This window comes from Desmodus rotundus, chromosome 13 (genome assembly GCF_022682495.2).
Source record: "Desmodus rotundus isolate HL8 chromosome 13, HLdesRot8A.1, whole genome shotgun sequence".
NCBI lineage: Eukaryota > Metazoa > Chordata > Mammalia > Chiroptera > Phyllostomidae > Desmodus > Desmodus rotundus.
The window spans coordinates 1439862-1459316 of record NC_071399.1 but is presented as its reverse complement, the minus strand read 5'-3'; the positions used below and the strand labels follow the sequence as shown (position 1 = coordinate 1459316).

Below are 19455 nucleotides of genomic sequence, written 5' to 3'. Positions count from 1 at the left end.
CAGGCCGCACTCCACGCTTTTACACTCCCATATGAGTGAGACCCTGTCAGCAGATCCGGTGTGTGAACTTTGTCTGCGGTCATGCACGCTAAAGTAGACCACCCCTGACCGCTAGCCAGCCGTCACGTAAGGGAGTGTCAGCGCTCCTGACACAGTTTCTCTCTTCTGAATCGCAATTCTCTATGAAACACCGTAATTAAAAAAAAGATGAATTTGTGTTGAAAGTGCCCTCCCATTGTTTGATACATACACTTATGCTAGTGAATATTTGAAGCTACAAAATAGATCACTGATAAATGAAATAAATGACAACGATTTGGGTTCCACTTAACTATGGACCCTGAGGAAATGTTTTGATATTAAACATTGTTTTTTGGCTTTTCTACTGATTTGCTTGTTGTGATCTCTGTTTTATTATCGTGAGAGATGCAGAGTCCCAGCCCCTCCAGTCTGCTGTTTTATTAAGCATATTAATTGGTGACAATTGTAGACTTATACCAAGTTGTGAGAAATAGAGAGATTCCGGGTACTCTCGGCACGGTGTCCCCAAGGGCGGCGTCTTGCCAAACTGTCGGACAAAGACTCCACTGGGGTGTCAGCGTTGGGGCAGGGGGGATACAGACCGGTTTCTCTTGCCAGGACAACCCCTCCTGCCATCCTTTTATAGCCACACCCACTTCCCTCCTGCACTCACCCCCTCCTTAACCCCTGGGAGCAAAATATCTGTTCCTCCTTTCAATAACTTTGCCATTTCAAGAATGTTAAGAAAATCAGGTGGTACAACACGTAACCTTTCAGGACTGACTTTTTTCATGATGCCTAATTCTTTGAAGATTCACCCAGGTGGGGCACATCAGTGCTCTTCTCTCCTTATGGCTGGGAGGTGCCAGGTATGGGGGTGCCACAGCTGGTGAACCACTCCCCCTTACCGGTGTGTAAGTTGTTTCTAGTTCCTTCATTATTATTAAGACTAAAGCTGTCATGGACATTCGTATCCGGATTCTACGTGGCCATAAGGCTGATGCATATTCAGTTTTTCGAGGAACCGTCCACCTGTGTTCCAGAGGGGCGGGGCCCACTGTCTTCTCCAGGTTCTGGCCCGTGTTGGGTGTGGTCACTGTTTTTCCTCTGGCCGTTCTGAACCGGGGTGCAGTGCCACTCCTCTGTGGTTTCACAGGTGTCTCCCCATTGGCTAGTGATGTCGACCACAATTTCTGGCACTAATTCGCTCTCTGCATATCCTTTCTGTTGAGATGACTCTGTGTCTTTTGCCTGTTTTTTTAATTGGGCTGTCTGCTCTTTTATTGTCGAGTGTTTAAAGGTCTTCCTGTACGCGAGCACGTGTCCTCTGTCAGCTCTGCGGTCTGCAAAGATTTTCCGCCAGTCTGCAGCGTGCCTTTTCATCCTCTTCACAGGCTCTTCCACAGAGCAAATTCTTACAATTTTTATGAAATCTGATGTACCCACTTTTTGCTTTAATTGGCTGGGCTTTTGCTGTTTAGTCTGGAAACTCCTTGGTCCTAAACCTAAAGAAGTCCCCCTCTGTTGTTTCCTCTGAAAGTGTTTACATTTTACGTTTCTGTCTGCGACCCATGTGGAGTTAATATTATACATTTGACCCGGAGCTGGGCTCACTGTTGCTGGCCTTTGCCGACATTCAGGGGTTCCAGCGCCATTTGCAGAAAGGCTGCCTTCACTCCATGGAGTTGCCTTTGCCCAGTGTCTGCAGTTGGGCGTATTTATTGGGGTCCTTTTCTGGGTTCTCGGTTCTGATCCATTGGGGTGCGGTCTATTCCTCTATCAAAAAACATCACATGGTTTTAATTTCTGTAGCTATGAAATAAATCTTAAAATTGGATCAACTGATTCTACCCAGTTATTTTTAATTAAACTTTTCCTTCTTTCTTTCTTTCTTTTCTTTTTTTTTATTCTTCATGTAAATTTTAGGAGAATCTTTATATCAGCCAAAAACTTGCTGGGATTTTAATGAAACCTCTTAAACCTATATGCACATTTGAGGAAAATAGACATATTTACAATGTAGAATCTTCCAGTCTATTAGCGCAGTATATTTCTCTATGTAGTCATTTACTGATTTCTTTCTTTAGCATCTGCCATTTTCTGGATACAGTTTTGTACATGTGTTGTTACCGCTAAGCGTTTTATTTTATTTTTTTGTACAACATAAAGACAATCGCATTTTTATGCTCGTGGCCTTTCCTGTGCACTTGCCTCTGTCCCGTCTTAGCTCTGGGAGTTTCCTTACAGGTCTGTTGGCACAATTCATGTAGACGGTTGTGTCACCTGCAAACAGGGCCACCGTGTCCCGTCCTTTCCGACCGCGTGCGCTTGCTTTCATTTCCCAGCCTGTGGCACCGCCACATCTTCCTGCACCGCGCTGGTAAAGGCGGGCAGCCTGGGCCTGCGCCTTGTTCTCCGTCTTCGGGGGGAGGCTTCAGTGTTTCCCCGCGGAGTGTGGTGCCGGCGGGAGGCACTTTGTAGCCACTCACTGTCAATTTGGGGAAGTTTTCCCCCACTCATATTTCACTGAAAGGCTGTTTTCATGATTGGATAGTTACACTTGTCAAGTGCTTTTTTTAGACATAGCTCATTACAACCTTTGAGTTTACTCTTTAGCCTGTTATTATGGCCATTACATTGATTGATTTTTCAAATATTGAACCACTTTTACATGCCTGGAATAAACAACACTCGTCATTTTGATGATCCCTTGTTACACATTGCTCATTGCTATTTTCTTGTATTTTGTTAAGGATTTTTGCATCTACATTTATTAAGGATATTGGTTTATTTATTTATTTTTAGCACCGTTGTTGTCTGGTCTCAGCATCAGATGTTTTAGTCAGCTTGCTCTGCTGCCACAAAATACCATAGGCCGGGGGCTTCAACAACAGACATTTATTTTCTCCCAGCTCTGGGGCCTGGGCATCTGATACCAGCGTGTACGGTGGTCAAGTTCGGTTGAGGGCCTTTCCGGCTGGCAGACACCTGCGTTCCGGGGGCTCATAGGACCTTTGCTCAGGGCATGTGTGGAGGGGGCAAGCGAGAGGACTCTTTCTCCTCCTCTTTTTTCAAGGCCACCGGTCTTAAATGGATTAGCCGCCCACCCTCACAACCTTCCTTTGTCTCACTGACCCTCTCCAAGCCCTGTGTCCAAATGCAGTTACATCGGGAATTAGGGCTTCGCTGTGTGGATGCAGGGGCAGCAATTCAGTTCATGGCACAGGGTAACATCCGTGCCACAAAACACGCACGGGGGCGTTCCGCCCACTCCTACTTCCTTGGACGGAACTCTGTGAGGCTGGAGTCCGTTATTTAAAGGTTCGGTAGGCGTCTTAGTGCGCGTGGGCCATTGTCTTAGTGCCGCTCACAGAGCACCAGAGACTGTCGGCCTGTAAACAATAGAAATGTATTCCTCACACTTCTCAAGGCTGGGAAGTCCCAGACCGAGGGGCCGGTGACGTAGTGTCTGGAAGGGTCTCCTCCTCTCTCACCAGTGGCATCTCTTTGCTGTGTCCTGTGCCCGAAGGGTGCTCTCTGGAGCCTATTCCATTCCATTCCTTGCCCAGCACCAGGGATGAGGCCCGCGTGACCTCATCACCTCCCAATGCCCCACCTTGGGGGTCTCATCATGTGAATTTTGAGGGAACATAAACATTCAGTCTATGGTGGTAGAATTCTCCTATAAAACTCCTGGGCCTGGAGATTTCTTTGGGGGCAGCTTAACAGTCACGGGGCTATTCCAGTTTTCTGTGTCCTCGTAGGTAACCTGGGGTCGTGTGGTTTTAAAGGAGGTGGCCCCTTTGGATTAAGTGGACGAATTTTCGGGTGCAGTTTTGCAGCTTGCTCGTATTTATTTTGTGTCTGGGGTCCGCTAGTAATATTTGCTACTGTGCGCCTGAGAGCAGGTACCTGTAGCTTCTCCCAGCCCTTCATTATTTTGTCAATCTGTTTCAAAGAGTCAGCTCTTTTCTAAAAAATTGTTTTTCCCTGCTTTCAATTTTTAATGATTTTTGCACTTATCTTTTATTTCTTGCTTCCTATTTGCTTTACATTGATTTTATTCTTTCTATTCTAAGTTCCTGAAATGGAGCTTGGATTATTAATATGAAATTTTCTTCTTTTCTGATGTATTTTTAGTGCTATTAATTTTTCTCTCGGCACTGCTGAGCTGAGTCCCAATTTTGATATCTTATATTTTAAATTTTATTTAGTTCAATGTATATATTTTTTATTTCACTGGAGACTTTCTCTTTGATGCACAGGGGATTTAGAAGTGTGCTGTTTAGTGATCGGTGATTGTCCTTTCATTTTTTTCTTATTAGTTTCTATTTTGATTCTGCAACCTACAGAGACCGTAATTAAGTTCAATGCCATAGCCGAACCGGCAAGCCCGAATTTCTCCTGTGGGGAATGAGCGTTCAGGTTGACATATTCTGGCACCAGAGGCTTGTGTTCAGACTAAATTAAACCACACATCTGTAGACAAACTACCTAATTAGCAAACTTTGGGTAAAATACAAATTGATAAAGCATCTCTTTGACCTTTTCAAAAGCTGTTAGTCATTAAAGTATGATGCATATTATTATACTAGTTTACTCATTCAGAGTTCTGACTTTACCATCATTAAAATTTGTAAACAGATCCAAACCCAGTGATACGTGAAAAACATCTTTAAAATTCAAAGTATGGGTCACGAAATCCAAACATTAAAATCAGTTTATTTGACCTCTGCTCAAGGTCGTGACTGATTTTCGCTTCCTACTCGGGGACAGCGTGTTTGCAAGAGGAACCGTGGTTTGTTGTAGGGAGATGATGCGAGTGAGCACGTTCACTGTGAGCTGTGACAACCCGCCATCCAATAATTCAGGAGGGAGACCATAGACGCGAAAGCAGGCGCAGCAGCGTCTTGGTCCCTGCGGCACATGCGAGCAGACTTCCCGTCGCCTGCGGTTCCACGTGCTCTCTTTAAGTCCGGGGTGTGTTGTCCACTTCCTTCAAGAAAGAACGTTCCCCAAACTCGTTTAAGTGCAGACTCTGATGATCGGAGACGTTCAATGAGCCAGCCAGGCCTTGTGCCCGGGCCGCGTCATTGTCCAGTGCCCCATCTCAAATAGGTAACCCGGTGTGAAAAGAGGAGTCCCAGGTGTTTATCGGATTAGCTTCAGTAACACATTCCTGCTTTTTAACGGTCTTTGTGTGTTTTTTTAAATTCAGGTTGTCGGGATTTCAGCTGCCCTCCTCCATCGTCAGCACGGGGTCCATCCTCACCCTGTGGTTCACCACCGACTTCGCCGTGAGCGCCCAGGGCTTCAGAGCACTGTACGAAGGTAGGCCCTCCGCTGTGCTTCGCACACGCCCTCTGTGCGGCCCGTGGCCCGCAGCCCGCTTGGCCACTGGTCTGGATTAAAGATTTTAGTGCGCACAGAAGCTGCAATTCTGCTGGTGACCTAATGGTGGAAACATTTGAATCTTGTGTCATACATTGATGATTGGAGAACACTGTTTGCTATCATTGCCAAACGTTTGAGCACAAAACGGGTGTTTACAATGTTCCTTTATTGATAGAACTCTTTTTATTGGAAAAGGGGTTTTTCTTCGGACACACAGCAGGGAAGTTTGGAGGACTTCGAATACTAGGTGACGGCACTCCCTCTCCATGAAGAATTTATTGCTAATGCAGATGAGTTTTCTGAGGAATTGTGTTGGGTAATAAAGCCGACAGTGCTTGAGCAGAGGGAGTTCTATGACATGAGTGTTTGTGTTCACAGTTGAAACTGTTCATTGAGAAGATTACTTTAATTTTACTGCCCAGTCCCTGTGAGGCCTCAGGGTTGTGTTTTGGTTGTTTCTGTGTTTCGGGGTTTGTGTCTAGGAGGTAACTTTGGGGTCATGCTACCAGTTTTGAACTACTTTGGACCAAAAATTTGAAAAGATAAAAGAGGGTCCACCCTCTGATAGGGAGAGGGATACAGATGACCACGCCAACGCTCGGTGTTCAGAAACGATGTGAGTCACACTTTGCATGCAAGTGCCGAGGCGAGTCTATTTTAGTCGTGTTTCACGTAGATGTCATCACAGTTCTTTCACGCGTGACACGCAGGCTGTGACTGTGAACATGAGTAAACTCCGGTGACAGCAGAGCTTACAAAAGACTTGATAAAAGGCGGGGTCAGGGGTTCTGGGCCTCCCTGTGCACAACACACACCTCTGCCTCTGGGTGTCTCCCGGGTGAAGTCTCATCCGCGAGTCCTTGTTCCGTGTACTTGGTGCACTTGGGCAAAGTCCTCTGTAGAAAGTTAGGTCTCCAGGTGCTGTGCACACCTGGACATAGCTGCTGTGCAATCACAGAAAGTATCGGGATGGACGGTCCTCTCTGCACGCGTTGAGACAAACCCACCTATCCGTCTGTTTCAAGTTTCACACGGGTGATCCCTAGGATGGTAGGTGGCTTCCGGGCCGTGGCGTTTCTGTGGCAACCAGCGCCACTGGCCTGAAAGGGTCAATCATCTTTAAGGCCGTCATTGACTGTGGGCAGTCATTTAACGTCTGGAGACTAACAGGCTCCTTTAAGATTCCTAAGTGCTGTTCTCTTTCAAATTCTCTTGTACCTGCTACTTCCTGTGTACCTTAACTTCACACAATTTCCTTTCTACAAAAAAACAAAGTGTTTCTAAGGCAGCCTACCCCAGTTAGCAGTGAAGCAAACGTCATTTGTGAGATTTTCACATGTGACCTGTATGTGGAGAAGGGCGGTGACAGTGCCGAATTTGCCAAGACTGGCCATTCCCCTCCTCCCCAACACCCCCCTCCCCCCGCCCCCGCAGGAGGCTGGTGCTTGAGGATCACTGTCTGCTGGGTTCCTAAGACAGCCGTGTGGGAACACTGCTGATGAGTGAGTGGTTGCCAGAGGAGCGATTCTATCGAATCTTGCTGAGCTATTGCTGTGGGTATTGTTGCTCACCATGACGACAGAACAGGGACAATTGGGGACATTATCTCGGTTGAAAAAGTATTTATCAGTTTCCTAAAAAAAATTATAAAACTAACTTGAAAAGTGAAGAGGAACATAAATTAAAGGTGTTTTTCAAGAGTTGGCATTTGAAAATGCTTTTATTTTGAAATTTATATTTAAATAGGGACACTCAAAGATAGTCTACTTACAAGTAAATGAAAGCCTTTGTTTTGAAAGGGAAAAATCTAATTAAAAAAGTGCTTCATCAGCAAAACCAAAATTGTTTACAATATTTAAAATTGGTATTAACGTATTTCTTGATTAGCTTAAAGGTCTCCTGAGAAAATGAATTTGTACTATCTGGAGAAAAACAGTAATTATAGTCTGAACAGAAGATTAAAGACTAGGGAATTTATCCAGAAGGGTGTAAAACTTTCATTGTAAGCAAAGCTGATTTATATATAGCAGCCCCCAGAGTGAATTTAGATACAACTATAATGCATCAAGGCAATGTCACTGGAGAAAGAGAGATATTATTACAAACAGTACGTACAAAACATGTAAAACAAGCATTAAACATAATATAAAGCAGAACCGATGATAATTGTCAGAAGAATATCTGCAATTCTTTCAGAAGCAAAGCCCTGGGTCCCTCGGATGACTCAGACTTCCTGCTTTCACATCGGGCTTTATGGGGACGGGCTGCCCGCCAATAACTAACATAAGCTGAATCATACAATGAATGTTGCTATTCCACCCAAGACGTCTGGAGGAAATTTAATTTGTCCAGAAAATACTAAATCAGTATTTATAAATGTATATAATTTACTCTACTCCTTGATCTAGTATTGTTTTCTTCCAACTGAAGTTAGAATTTATTTAATATTATCAGATTGATATTGAATTTTTTCATTTAAATTTACTTGCTTGACTTGGAGAAAAGCTTTCAAACTTAAAATCGGTCTAAACACTATAAGCTTGGGAACAAACTTAATCTGGGCACTGACCTTTTTAGATCTCTGGCAGTACTTCGGAATTGTTATTATTTACTTTAATTACTATTGATTCATGGAAACATTAATCTGCATAATGAGCATGCAAACAATAAAATATTCTAATAAATGTATTCATTGAATTTATCCCTGGAAATCAAACGGGAATATTTATAAGTTTCACACTAACTTACTAAATAGGGAGCCCTTCAGGGTCTCACTGAGAAAGTTTATAGATTGTTGGTGAAATGAACATAAGAGTAATGAAATTGATGTTACTAACTTAATAGTGTTTTATATTAATTTATGTACTAGCTCCACCATTAATCACTATTCTCCATGGTAAGCCAAAGAATTGGCAAAATTTCTTCGATAAGTTTATAAAAGAAAATACTGACGGTATACGTAATTTACAGTGAGATAGAGTGCTACCAAAATTCCTCTGTTTGCCCAATATTAAAGTGCAATGCACGTAGGTGACATTTATTCCTGTACTTCTACTCGGTGACCTTCTTCTACCAAGATCTAAATTATGAAACAGTTAGTTTTGTTTATCAAGGTTATGATTCTGAAAAGTCATGTAGGTCAGGGAACTGGCATGACATGTCCACACATGGAGAGTGCCATCATAACAGATGTACATGACAAGCCGTGGCTGTTGTAGACTTGAGAACAGGTGCATTTGGTGACGCGTGTTCATTGAGAGATTGTGCCCCAAAGAACCTGCCACTCTGTCCTCTTTACTTCTTCACTTTTACAAAGAGCATTCCTCAATTTCCTAATCCGCTTTCTTACTAGTGAAAAAGTGAACTGAGTGTTAGAAACACCAGTGAATACACGATGCAGTCTCTCCAACTTCAAACTTCGTCACTTTGGCTCTGAAGTCTGATTCACTCTGAGGTGACATTCATTTGGTTAACGCATATCATTATTTTTGTCCTGAATATCACTTCAAATGTTTCATAAACGATTTGGTGATTTTTACACATTGACCTTTAATAAAACGGTTCTACTTTAAAAATTTAGTTTACAAGAATTGTTCACCATAATTTTGGTTGACTCTTTAGATTTGTTCAGGTGAAATAACTTTGCTTTGACACTGACTGAATTTTTATCGTGCAGTATTTTGTGTGAAGTATAATTTTTACGTGTAACACGCCTTAGGTGCGCACGGAAGGCACCAGCTCCGTGGAACGAACAGTGAGTCCCATCTGCATTCGCCAGGCTCAGTACTCTCCTTGCATAGTGCATTTCTCGGCGGTGCGGGCAGGGCCATGGAGCGGGGGCTAGATTGTCTTTGAACACTCACCAAAGGCTTTCTCCTTGGAAAAGCAGGTTTTATAAAGAAATTGGAGTGAAAATCATATGCATATTTTGACATAAATATTCACTTTTGCAATAATTGTTTGGCAGGGCAGGAGGAAGGTTAATTAGATTATTAAGACAAAGCTGATAAGAAACAAAGAAATCTATTATCTTTAAAATTTCTTTAAAAATGCTGGCACACATGATAGTTAGAAAGGGAGAAAAAAAAATTTTTTTAAAAAGGAAGAAATTTTAACTGCACATGTAGCAGTCAAATATTTTGACCAGAAAATATTAATTTTACACCCTCAACATTTGTCTCGGGTTTCCCAGGTGTCATCTTTGATTATATTGGCCTTAAATTGTCTGCATGAAATCTGTAAGAATGTGAGAGCATGCAAATCTGTTTTAATGGGGGGAAAAGCACTGGAGGCCTGGTGAGGGGGAGTCAGACACCCCCAGCTGTAACGATCTGCTTGTGGCAGGAAGTTGCGCTCCACGCTCGGAGGCTCATTAGTTGGAGAGAGAAAAGCAATTGCCCGTGAAGACGGCCTAGGAGACTCCCCGGGGTTAACGATGCTCCGCAACAAATTCTTCTCTCCAGTGTTTTTTTTTTAATCTTAAAATTATTCACTCCATCAATCATGGCATTATGTTCTGCTTACTAAGGCATATGTATCTTTGTGGGTGATAAATACAGAGATAGATAAATAGATAGATAGATATACCTAGAATGATATGAAATCTTATTTACATTTTGTTGTTCAATCCTCACAAGATTTCTATAAGCGAAGTAAAATTACCTAATATTATCAGCTAGAGAAAGTGAGGGAGTGACTTTGCCGTCATTTAACTGCCAGGAGCTCACAGCTAGTAAATAGTGAAAGGAGGAATTACACCCAAGTCTGTTCTTTTCCCAGAAGTTGTCATTCTTAACCAATCACTGTGTTTCTTATATACTTCAGTTCACTTGTGTATGCGCAGCTATGCCAGTGCAGAGATAAATACACACGTGTGCTTGTGTGTACACCCAGGGTACATGTGGTTCTGCAGGCAAACACACAGCCCTCAGCGTCCGCCCCTTCTCTCCCCTGAGCTCCTACCAGAGACCCAGCACCGAGCTTAGTGATGGGAATGGAAAGGCCAGCGGTGCCCGTCCTGAAGGGCTGGTGAAGGGCAAGTGGGAAAGTCTGCAAGGGCGAGGAGCATCATCGCTGCTGATAGCAGACAGGGTGCCTGACCAGCTAAGGACAAAAGGGAAGGTGGGGTCTGCGCGGGCCAGGAGGGATCCCACAGAGCTGATGCGTGGGCCGCGCCTCCAGGCATCTGGGCCGGGCCCTGAATCGAAGTCCCCAGGGGAAAGAGAGGTGCCAGGAGCATCCTCCCAGGAAGGATGACTCTGGGCAAAGGTGAGTGACAAGCCAGGGACTGGCCTCGAGGACTGTCAGCCATTGGGTGGGAAGGGCATGTAGACAGGAGGGCGTTAACAGAAGAGAGGCTCAAGGGGCGTCCGGGGGGCCTGCCCGGGCCCTGGCTCACCCTCAAGGGCAGGGTTGCTGGGGCTCAGGGGCCCCGCCTCTGTGCCAGCTGCCAAGGAAAGGCTGACCCCGGGTGCCTGGACTAGGGAATGACAGGTGGCATTGTAGTTTGCGCGTCTTCCATTTCACAGTTCCGTCCCCTTTGGGCTTTGGAATCGTGGCGTGGTGTCTGAAATGTAAGCAGTGATGGGGGGCAGGGGATCCCCGACTTAAGTGGCTTCTGAGTTATTGCGCCCTCTGAGCGCCGGCCTTCCTGCCGCAGGTGCGCCCTCGCAGGGTCACTTTCCTCCCACCCTGGAGCGCCGTGAGGGGCTCCAGGAAAGCGTCCAACCCTTGGTATCTGGCACAAAGCAAATATTCAAAAGCATTTTTTGATTAAAAAGAAAATCTGCTGGTAGTTGGTATTTCTTCCCCTGAAAACCTAAAAGGAACCCTGTTCGTAAGTGCCACCAGTACCTAATGTGAAGCTGACTTTCCTCTCGGGTTAATAGCCCCTCTTACCCAGAAGTCTCCAAACATAGCACTAAAATTAGGTCAGAACAAAGAGGTTGTATGGTCCACAGTATGTGTCAACTGCCTCCCCGCAAAAAAACAGACTCTATGCAGGTCATTAAATTAAACCGTAAAAACCTAAAATGAATTAGTTTCATTGATTACACATTTTCTTTATGTAAGCCAGTGGCTCACGTTCCATACGGTACAGGAAGCATGAGTCTTGTCCACAGCCAGACCCTGGGTAAGCAGGGACATGGGGTGGGGGGCGGGCGGTGAGGGTCTCTCCCAGGAACACGGCTCTTGTTTGCTGGGTGTATTTGGCATTTCCCGCTGACACATCTCACAGGCAGAATTTTCTTTTTTCACACCCAAGGCTGTGGATTTAAAAAAAGCAGCTAGATGATTACCCTTCAAGCTCCAAGCTGTATTTAGAATGTCAGCACTGGTTTATTTCTCCCTTGAGGTGATTATCCAAACTGAACCTGAATTAAGGCGGACGCAGGATTGACCCACCTGGCGGAGCGACGCTCCCTCCCGAGGACAGTGACGGGGAAGGAGCAGAGGGCGGCTGTCCACCAGAGACCGTGTCAACACACAGCTGACACAGGGAGTTCATCCTTTGTCTCGGCAACACACCAGGGCACACACATGCAGTCTGACGCTATTGTAGGACAACCATTTTAAGAGTGATGCACAAATATGTAGATGCATATATGTGTGTGCATGCTTGTGTATCGCACACACATACAATTACATGAGTATTCAGAAGAGTGTCGAGGACTACCCACAGTGTTCATATATGGTTACTCTGGGGAAGAACTGGAGTGGTTAGGAAGAAGGTCACGAGGTGTTTCTTTGTAAAATTGCATTATGTAGCTTGTTGTTGTGAGCATTAAAAACCCAAATAATGAACATTCTAAAGAAAGAAATGTCTAAAGGTGATGGGGCACTTAGTGTCCTTCCGTGGACCTCTGGCTCTTACCCAGAAACTGAAAAGTGAAACAGGTAGGGCGAGTCCTTCGATGTTGCTTTCGAGTAGCTCTGCATGGGTTCTGAGGCCACCACTGCCGCTGAAAATAAGATAAGACCATGCGTATTCACTAGAAATGTCCTCATGAAAACAGTAGCCTGGCTCCATGAAATGCAGGCAAGTTAATTCCATGGAAGAGGCATCTTCCAAGTCTTTATTCAGTAACAAAGTAAGTATGGGTTGAGGTGTGTCCTTGGAGATCATTCCCAAAGCAAGTGCAGTCACTCCTTGGTACTCATCGGCTTCAGAACGCGTCAAACCCTGTACTTGTTGCGTTTTGATGAGAAAAAAAAAATATTTCAGGTCGAGGTGCTTGCTTGGGACCGGCCTCACTTGCTAGAACTTACGTGAGTCCCCACGATGCTGTGCAGGAGAAAATCCTTCACCATTAGGTGCTCGTCGAGTTCCAGAACAAGTTCCAGAGTGAATTCACGCGACTAGTCCCTGAGTTCTGGAACCTGGAGTTCTGGAACCCATCGTGAGTGGGACTGAGGTGCCACTGTAATTGTAGTTGAATTTCTTAGAATATTTCCTCTGGGCCATAATTCAAGTTTTAGCCTTTGTACTTACTCATTTGTCAAGATTGTTTTCTTACTTTTCATTGATTTTTTTTTTCTTAAAAATATCTTGTGTCCTAGACAAATTGCTCCAAGTTTATAAGCATATGCCTTTGCTAATAAGTATTCTCAGGTAATGTTTGAAAAATAAAACTTGGTTATTATTCCAAGTGGACTTCTATAGGCAAAAGGAATGAGATGCGGTGATTGTTTAGGCCTCTCTCCTCTCTGCTACCACGCATCCATAATGGAGGGCACCATGAATGACCAGCGATTCGGGGGCCTCTCCATTCAACCCCCACCAGCCTGGGCTATCTGCCACGTGGATGCTGGAAATGACAGTGTCAGGGGATGTGAATAATCTGAATCTGTGTGTGTAGACCAGGGCGTGGGGCCGAATCTGGATAATCCAGTTCTCCTGTCACTGTGTACGCGACCCTGAGGACCCCTGGGGAGGTCAGTCCAGTGTGTGTTGCATCGTGCTCCTCATTGTAAAACGAAGGAGGCAGGGGACCCCCCTCTGAGCTGTCAGGGGACGCACAGCAGATCAGTGGTTGAAACCGTTGGGCTCCGCACCTGGTGTAGAAAACTTTGAATGTGTTCTTCTAGTTCTGCAGTGTTGGCCCAGACAATGGCGACGTTAGGCGTAGCGTCTGGCTCTTCCTGCCACCTTGAGAATCACAGGGCGCTCATCTTTAATGCCGACACCCCTCTTATTTGGCACTAAGGTCCCCCTTCCTGTCTTACTCCTGGGACACCTGTATCTGTCTGCCTCCAGCCCACCCTCTCCATGCTTTGGGTCACTGTGTCTTTTTTATGTTGCTAAAAATAATGACCGATTCTTGATGATTCTGTGCTCTTCCAAGTGAGAACGCAAAAAAAAGAAGAAGAAGAAGAAGAAGATCCATCCAGCTAACAACGTGTGAATGGAGCTTTGTGGTTCATAACGGGCTAGCGAGCCACGCATTGTGGTTGGTGTGGCTCTGTATTCTTCTCAAATCTCGACTCGTGCAGGGAGGCGTTTTTTCTGCTGTTTGATTCATTCATTCTTTATTCTAACCTAACGAGACTACAGGAGAGAGCTCACTGAGGAACAGGGAAATCACGTTCTTTACACTTGCTTCTGGTTGTAGATGGGTCGTGTGAGGCGAGGCAGGGAAAGCGACAGATGAGGTGGACCGGGGTGGGGGGTGGGGCGAAACACAGGTGTCTGCTGGGGTGAAACACAAAGGACCCTAGAACGCTGGAGGCGAACATTAACGATTTAAATCAGGACAAAAATACATCACAATTTGACAGACAAGTCAAAATCCTCTTAGTTCTGGAGAATCAGAGAAACACCTCCCCTCTTCAGGCCGTGAGCGAGAGATGTGTACATCACGGGAACCGCAATCAGTCCGCAGCCAGATGTAAAGAGCGGAGTTTTAGCAAACGCTTCACTCTGAGACAGTGAAATCAGTGCCACATGATAAAGAGAGATACAGATGAAAAGGATAGGAGAGAGACAGCTGTTTGGCTGTCCGAAGAGTTCTCAAATCCGTCTGCAGGAGAGTCAGAGTTCATTTTCATCCCTAACTGTGCACTTAGGTATTTCAAAATCAAATCTGCAAGGGCATGCGCCGCCATCTCTGCTATTCTTGCCACCGAAGGCCAATGGGTCACTGAAGGTCAAACAAGCATCCTTGTTGCTAAATCCAAGCTTATTTTCAAAGGGTATGTTAGTCTAAAAAGTTTCCAAACGTCTAAGGTAGTTTTTCTTTCTTCCTTTTTTATTGTTTTCTTTAAATGTAGCCAGAAAATAGCAGTTTATTGTCTCTTTTGAGTGATAGGTATGAGGCCGACTGTATAGGGTTCATATTCTGGGAGCTGGTCGATTACGGGTTTATTTTCAGTTTCAACAAAACGAGACATAGATTTTATCGATTCACTTGGAAAGGCACCCTATAGAGCTGCACTATGAGTTTGCCTCTTCTATAATCGGTGATTTCTTATCATTTTAATTGCTTATTTCCCTTTTTATTTTTTAGTGCTTATTAATGTAAACCGAACTATGAAACATCTCTCCTTGTGCCCAAACATTGATCAGAATAATGAAATTAGGAAGTGACATTGAACTTTCAAATAAAGAAAATTAATGTTTGTGCATTTCTTTGTATTCTCCCAAATCTTTTCTCTAAAAACTACGACGGAGAATCCGAGCCGCCTTGTGGCTGCAGAGAATGAGGTGCCCTTTCTGGGCGGCCTCCTGGTTTGTTTAACAAGCTTCTTCCCAGAATTCCTGACCTCGCTTCTCTCAAAATGTAACCTTATATTCTTGCCTAACTTCGGTAGGAGAAAACACCACTTAGTGAGAGGAGAGGGGCCTGCCGGCTGTGGACTTGCCGGGTGAATTTGTACATGTCCGATGAAGCCCCAACAGTCATTTTAATCCTTGTGCACTTGTTTCCAACCGGACATATGTTTTGTTTTCTACAGTACGCTTCTGAATGTTAGACTCATGGACCAGAAAGCCACCCTGGGGAAGGAGAGGAGGGAGGGGAGCTGACAGCTGGGGAGTGGGACACCTCGGTTTCCTCTCGCCTTCTGCCCGGTGGGTATGAGAGGTGATAGGTGGTTGCTTTGGGGCAGGAACAAGGTCCAAAATCCTGAACCCGTTTCAGCTCCGATGTGTGGCCCATCCTAACTCAGAAAAGCGGGGTTTCGATGCTCCACATTTTCGTTTCCATTCTTTAAGGCTTTCGCACTCGGTCACAGCCTCCCCACAGTCCACGGCCCCGACGCGCGCTCCACACTTCACTTATTTACTTGGCTTTTTGCGGCAGGAAAGCTCAGACGCAGGAGTCGGGAGAGCAGCCTTGGCTTTTCCTCTGAGTGCCGTGGTGAGAAATCACTGTCGTATTATTTTACATTCCCCGGGCCAAAGGGGCTAGCTAACGTGTGCTCACAATGAATCCTGTACAGTGTATGTATCACCGGAGTTTCCAAAAAGTTAAATGAGGTATCACTTCATTTGTGAACTACTGTATGAAATCAGCACAAACTATTTGCCCTCTCGGTGTAGACAGCGGAGGGAAGACAACCTCCTGTGGCCACATTAGGGGCGTTAACACTTTGTAACATGCTTTAGGCAGAATTTGAGCCTCATTTCATACAATTCTTTCAGTTCTCAAGAACCTCGATGCAAGGTGCCATCTGAGCCTATTAAACCAGAGAGTCCCATTAACACTTTGCAATAAAAACGACTTCATTACACATTAACTTTCATGTAATCCTTAAAACTTGGTAAGCAGGTACTTAATTTGTGCGGCATTACCCCAAGAGGCGAGGCGCTTCTCCTGCTGTTGGTCACGATGCTGTGTGGGAGCTGGATCCAGGTGTGGTGTCGCTGCAGGGAACAGACCAGCTCTTTCTGCAAAGGGCCGGAGTCATCTCCATACACAGTCGAGAAAGCCATGGACGGGAGGAGGGGCTGACTGCCGTGCTGTCTCTGAGAAGACGACTTTGTTCGTCATGCGAGCCCCACACCCGGCGACTCGGGAGTGTCGGGGAACGAAATCATCTTCCAGCTGGCGGTCTGCACAGTCCCTAGCGTTACTTCGCACGGAGTCTGCTTCAAACGTGACCCTTTGTGTCTGTGTGCCCGACACGGCCAGCTGGCGTGCACGTCCTGCCCTGGGCCCGCCCGGTCCCAGGTGTCCCTTGCTCCCTGAGCTCAACCCCAAGGCCCTCCTTAAACTTCTCGGTTGAAACTGTGAGGCCACCTAGCCCAGGTCCCCATCTCCACCTCGCCAATGCCCAGAGAGCGGGCAGCAGGCGGTGCATCACGAAGACGTGGCTGCTGAGATACAGCCTTGATGTGGCTAGGGAAGACAAAAGTTGAGTTCCAGAAATAATTTCCACAGACCACGTATTTGTCACCTAAACGTCCCTACCTTGTGTCACTTTGAGTGCGGTGACAAGGCCCCTGGAGGCCCAATGGTGGGCAGTGAGTGTGGTCACTAGTTGAGGACAAAGGCACCTGTGTCTGGGAGGGTCGCTGAGCACTTCCCAGTCCAAGGCGGAGCCTGAAGAGAAGCCTACTCAGCAGAACTCAGCTGTGACGGGCACTTTGGAGCCGCCTGCCATCTGACAGCTGTTCGGCTCCTCTGTGCAATGAATTAGCGCTCTCATTTCACTAATAGACCACAAATAGCATCGCTGGCACCGAGTCCAGCCACGTTCTTGCAGAGCCCGCCAAGCGGATAGCGCTGTCCCCGGTCCCGGCCAGGCCTGCCCAGGACGGGCGGACCAGACCCAGGCTCACAGAGGAAGCCCCCGGGCATGGACCCGACTCAGGCCCAACAGAAAACCAGCCCACATGTGTCTGCACAGGACTGTGGCTGCCCACCCAGGGGAGTCTTGGGTGCCGGCACTCGTGAAGCTCAGGTTCGTCGGGAACATCGCTGTGCGTCTGCTGGCCTGCTCACCTCCAGGGCGCTTTTGTGCAATCCACACAGTCATGTCCCGCCTCACTTAGCCCACTCAGGAGCAGGGCCACGTGTCTCACACAGGAATGGGACCAATCGGTGCCAGGCCAAGTGATGACTCTTGATCGTGAACGAAAAGAATGGATGTTTTGTATAGAGTAATCTGAATCCAGGCAGATGGTGCCATGACATTTATATGATAATTATTCACTAATCTACTAGGTGTTATACACCCCTCACATCACCCTTTTAAACACACTGACACCGATGGGTAGTAAATTCATTTCACGGGAGGAACTGCAGTTAAGTAACTTGTTTGCGCTCACACAGCGTGTAGGCGGCTGGTGCCAAAATGTGTAATCATTGCTGCTCCGAGAAAATTGAGAAACAAAACACATATTGAGCCTAAAATTAGGTGACATTCCTCCAATCTATTAAGGTCATTATTATTTCCCTTCTTCTCTTTTCCAAGCTAAGCATCGCAGCTCGTGCAAAACCATTTTGCATAACCGAAAGACCAAAGCCCTCCTCTGAATCAGGTGCATTCTGTTGGTGGGTCTTGTCTCTTGTTAAACGCTTTTGAAACACAAACCTTAAAATGTTACTGAAAATACAGTCCGGCGTTATCTTCGGCACCCAGCATCTCACTGTGCAAAAGTCAGACACACGGGCAACCCGTGCGGAGTCCACCCTCCTGCAGTGAAGTGAAGACTGCACTTCAAATGACCCAACGACCTTTTAAAAGCATTTGCACATCAAGACATTTTTAAAAAGATAAAAATTTGCAAGCTCTGTATCAGAGAGGTACTCACAGAACAGACTCCATTAAGAAATCTGAAATAAAAGGCAAATCAGTCTGAACCAGCCTACTAGATGGGTTCCATTAAATTTATTTTTTTCTTTTTTAACATTTTTTATTGTTACTCTATTACAGTTGTCCCAATTTTTCCCGCTTTGCCCTCCTCCACCCATCCCACCTCCCCCGACTCTGACAATCAGTCCCCACCCTGTTGTCCATGCCCCTGGGTCACTCATACAAGTTCTTTGACTAGTCCTTCCCCTTCTTTCCCCTGTTACCCCCTCCTCCCTCCCCTCTGGTCGCTGTCAGCCTGTTCCATGTTCCCCTGCCTCTCGTTCTATTTTGCTCATTAGTTTATTTTGCTCATTGGATTCCTCTTATAGGTGAGATCATACGGTGTTTCTCTTTCACCGACTGGCTTATTTCACTCAGCACAATGCTCCCCAGTTCCATCCACGCCACAGAGAAAGGTAATGACTTCGGCCCACAGGTGGATCTGGGTGCTGGCCAGGCGCCCACCCCCAGCTCTGGTGAAAGCCACTGCTGACATGGCTGGCCCGGCGCCCCGCGTGGTAGCAGACGGAGGCCCGTGTACTGACTGACTGGGCCAGTCGCTGGGTCGGAGAGTTTACCGTGATGAGCGAACAGGTCCAGACCGCACGGACATGCGTGTGCATAAGCCGCATGTGCTCAGACCTGCGTGCACGCGTCCTGGAAGTCATCAGGAGGCTCTGACACACTTAGAGTGCGTGGAAGTGTGTAAACCACTTTCAGTGAGACCAGGAACCACAAAATCCAATTTGGTCGTACCGTGGTTATTTTAATTCCTAGAACCAGGGAGCCCTAACTTCTTCCGAGTCCTCACATTTCCAACTGCTGTCCTTCTAAGCAGCCTTGTGACTTGTCTGTACCCAGTAATTACTGCCCTAAGCGTGGCGGTAGGTGCTCCAGACACGAATCACACCTGTGTGGCATGATGCTATCACATACACAAGTCATCCATGCAGTGGCCCGTCCGCTCCACTGGTGGGGGGGGAGTCCACTTGGAAAGCCACGCTCACCAAGGGCGTGCTCTTGTCATTGGTGCAGAGGACTGTGCTGAGGGGGCGGAGCCAGCTCCCCCCTCCCCTCGCCCCATGAGACAGACCAAGGAGCCAGGCCTCGGCTGGAGAAGTTCTGATCCAGGCCCCTTCCCTCGCCTTCTTAACTTGGAAAACTTACTTTAACAGTTCACCGAATGCTTTCGTCTTTTCAACATAGACTCATCCTGGCAAACATCAGAACCTAAAGCACAAA

The 19455-nt window shown here is 46.2% G+C and overlaps 1 protein-coding gene across 1 annotated transcript in view; it reads left to right on the top strand.

Annotated features, from left to right (window-relative positions):
• Nucleotides 1-19455, top strand: part of CSMD1 (CUB and Sushi multiple domains 1) — a 1050215-nt gene that overhangs the window by 348557 nt on the left and 682203 nt on the right. Inside the window, exon 3 of the mRNA XM_053916503.2 lies at nucleotides 5240-5352. Coding sequence (XP_053772478.1) covers nucleotides 5240-5352 — 113 coding nt within the window. The remainder of the gene's footprint in view (nucleotides 1-5239; nucleotides 5353-19455) is intronic.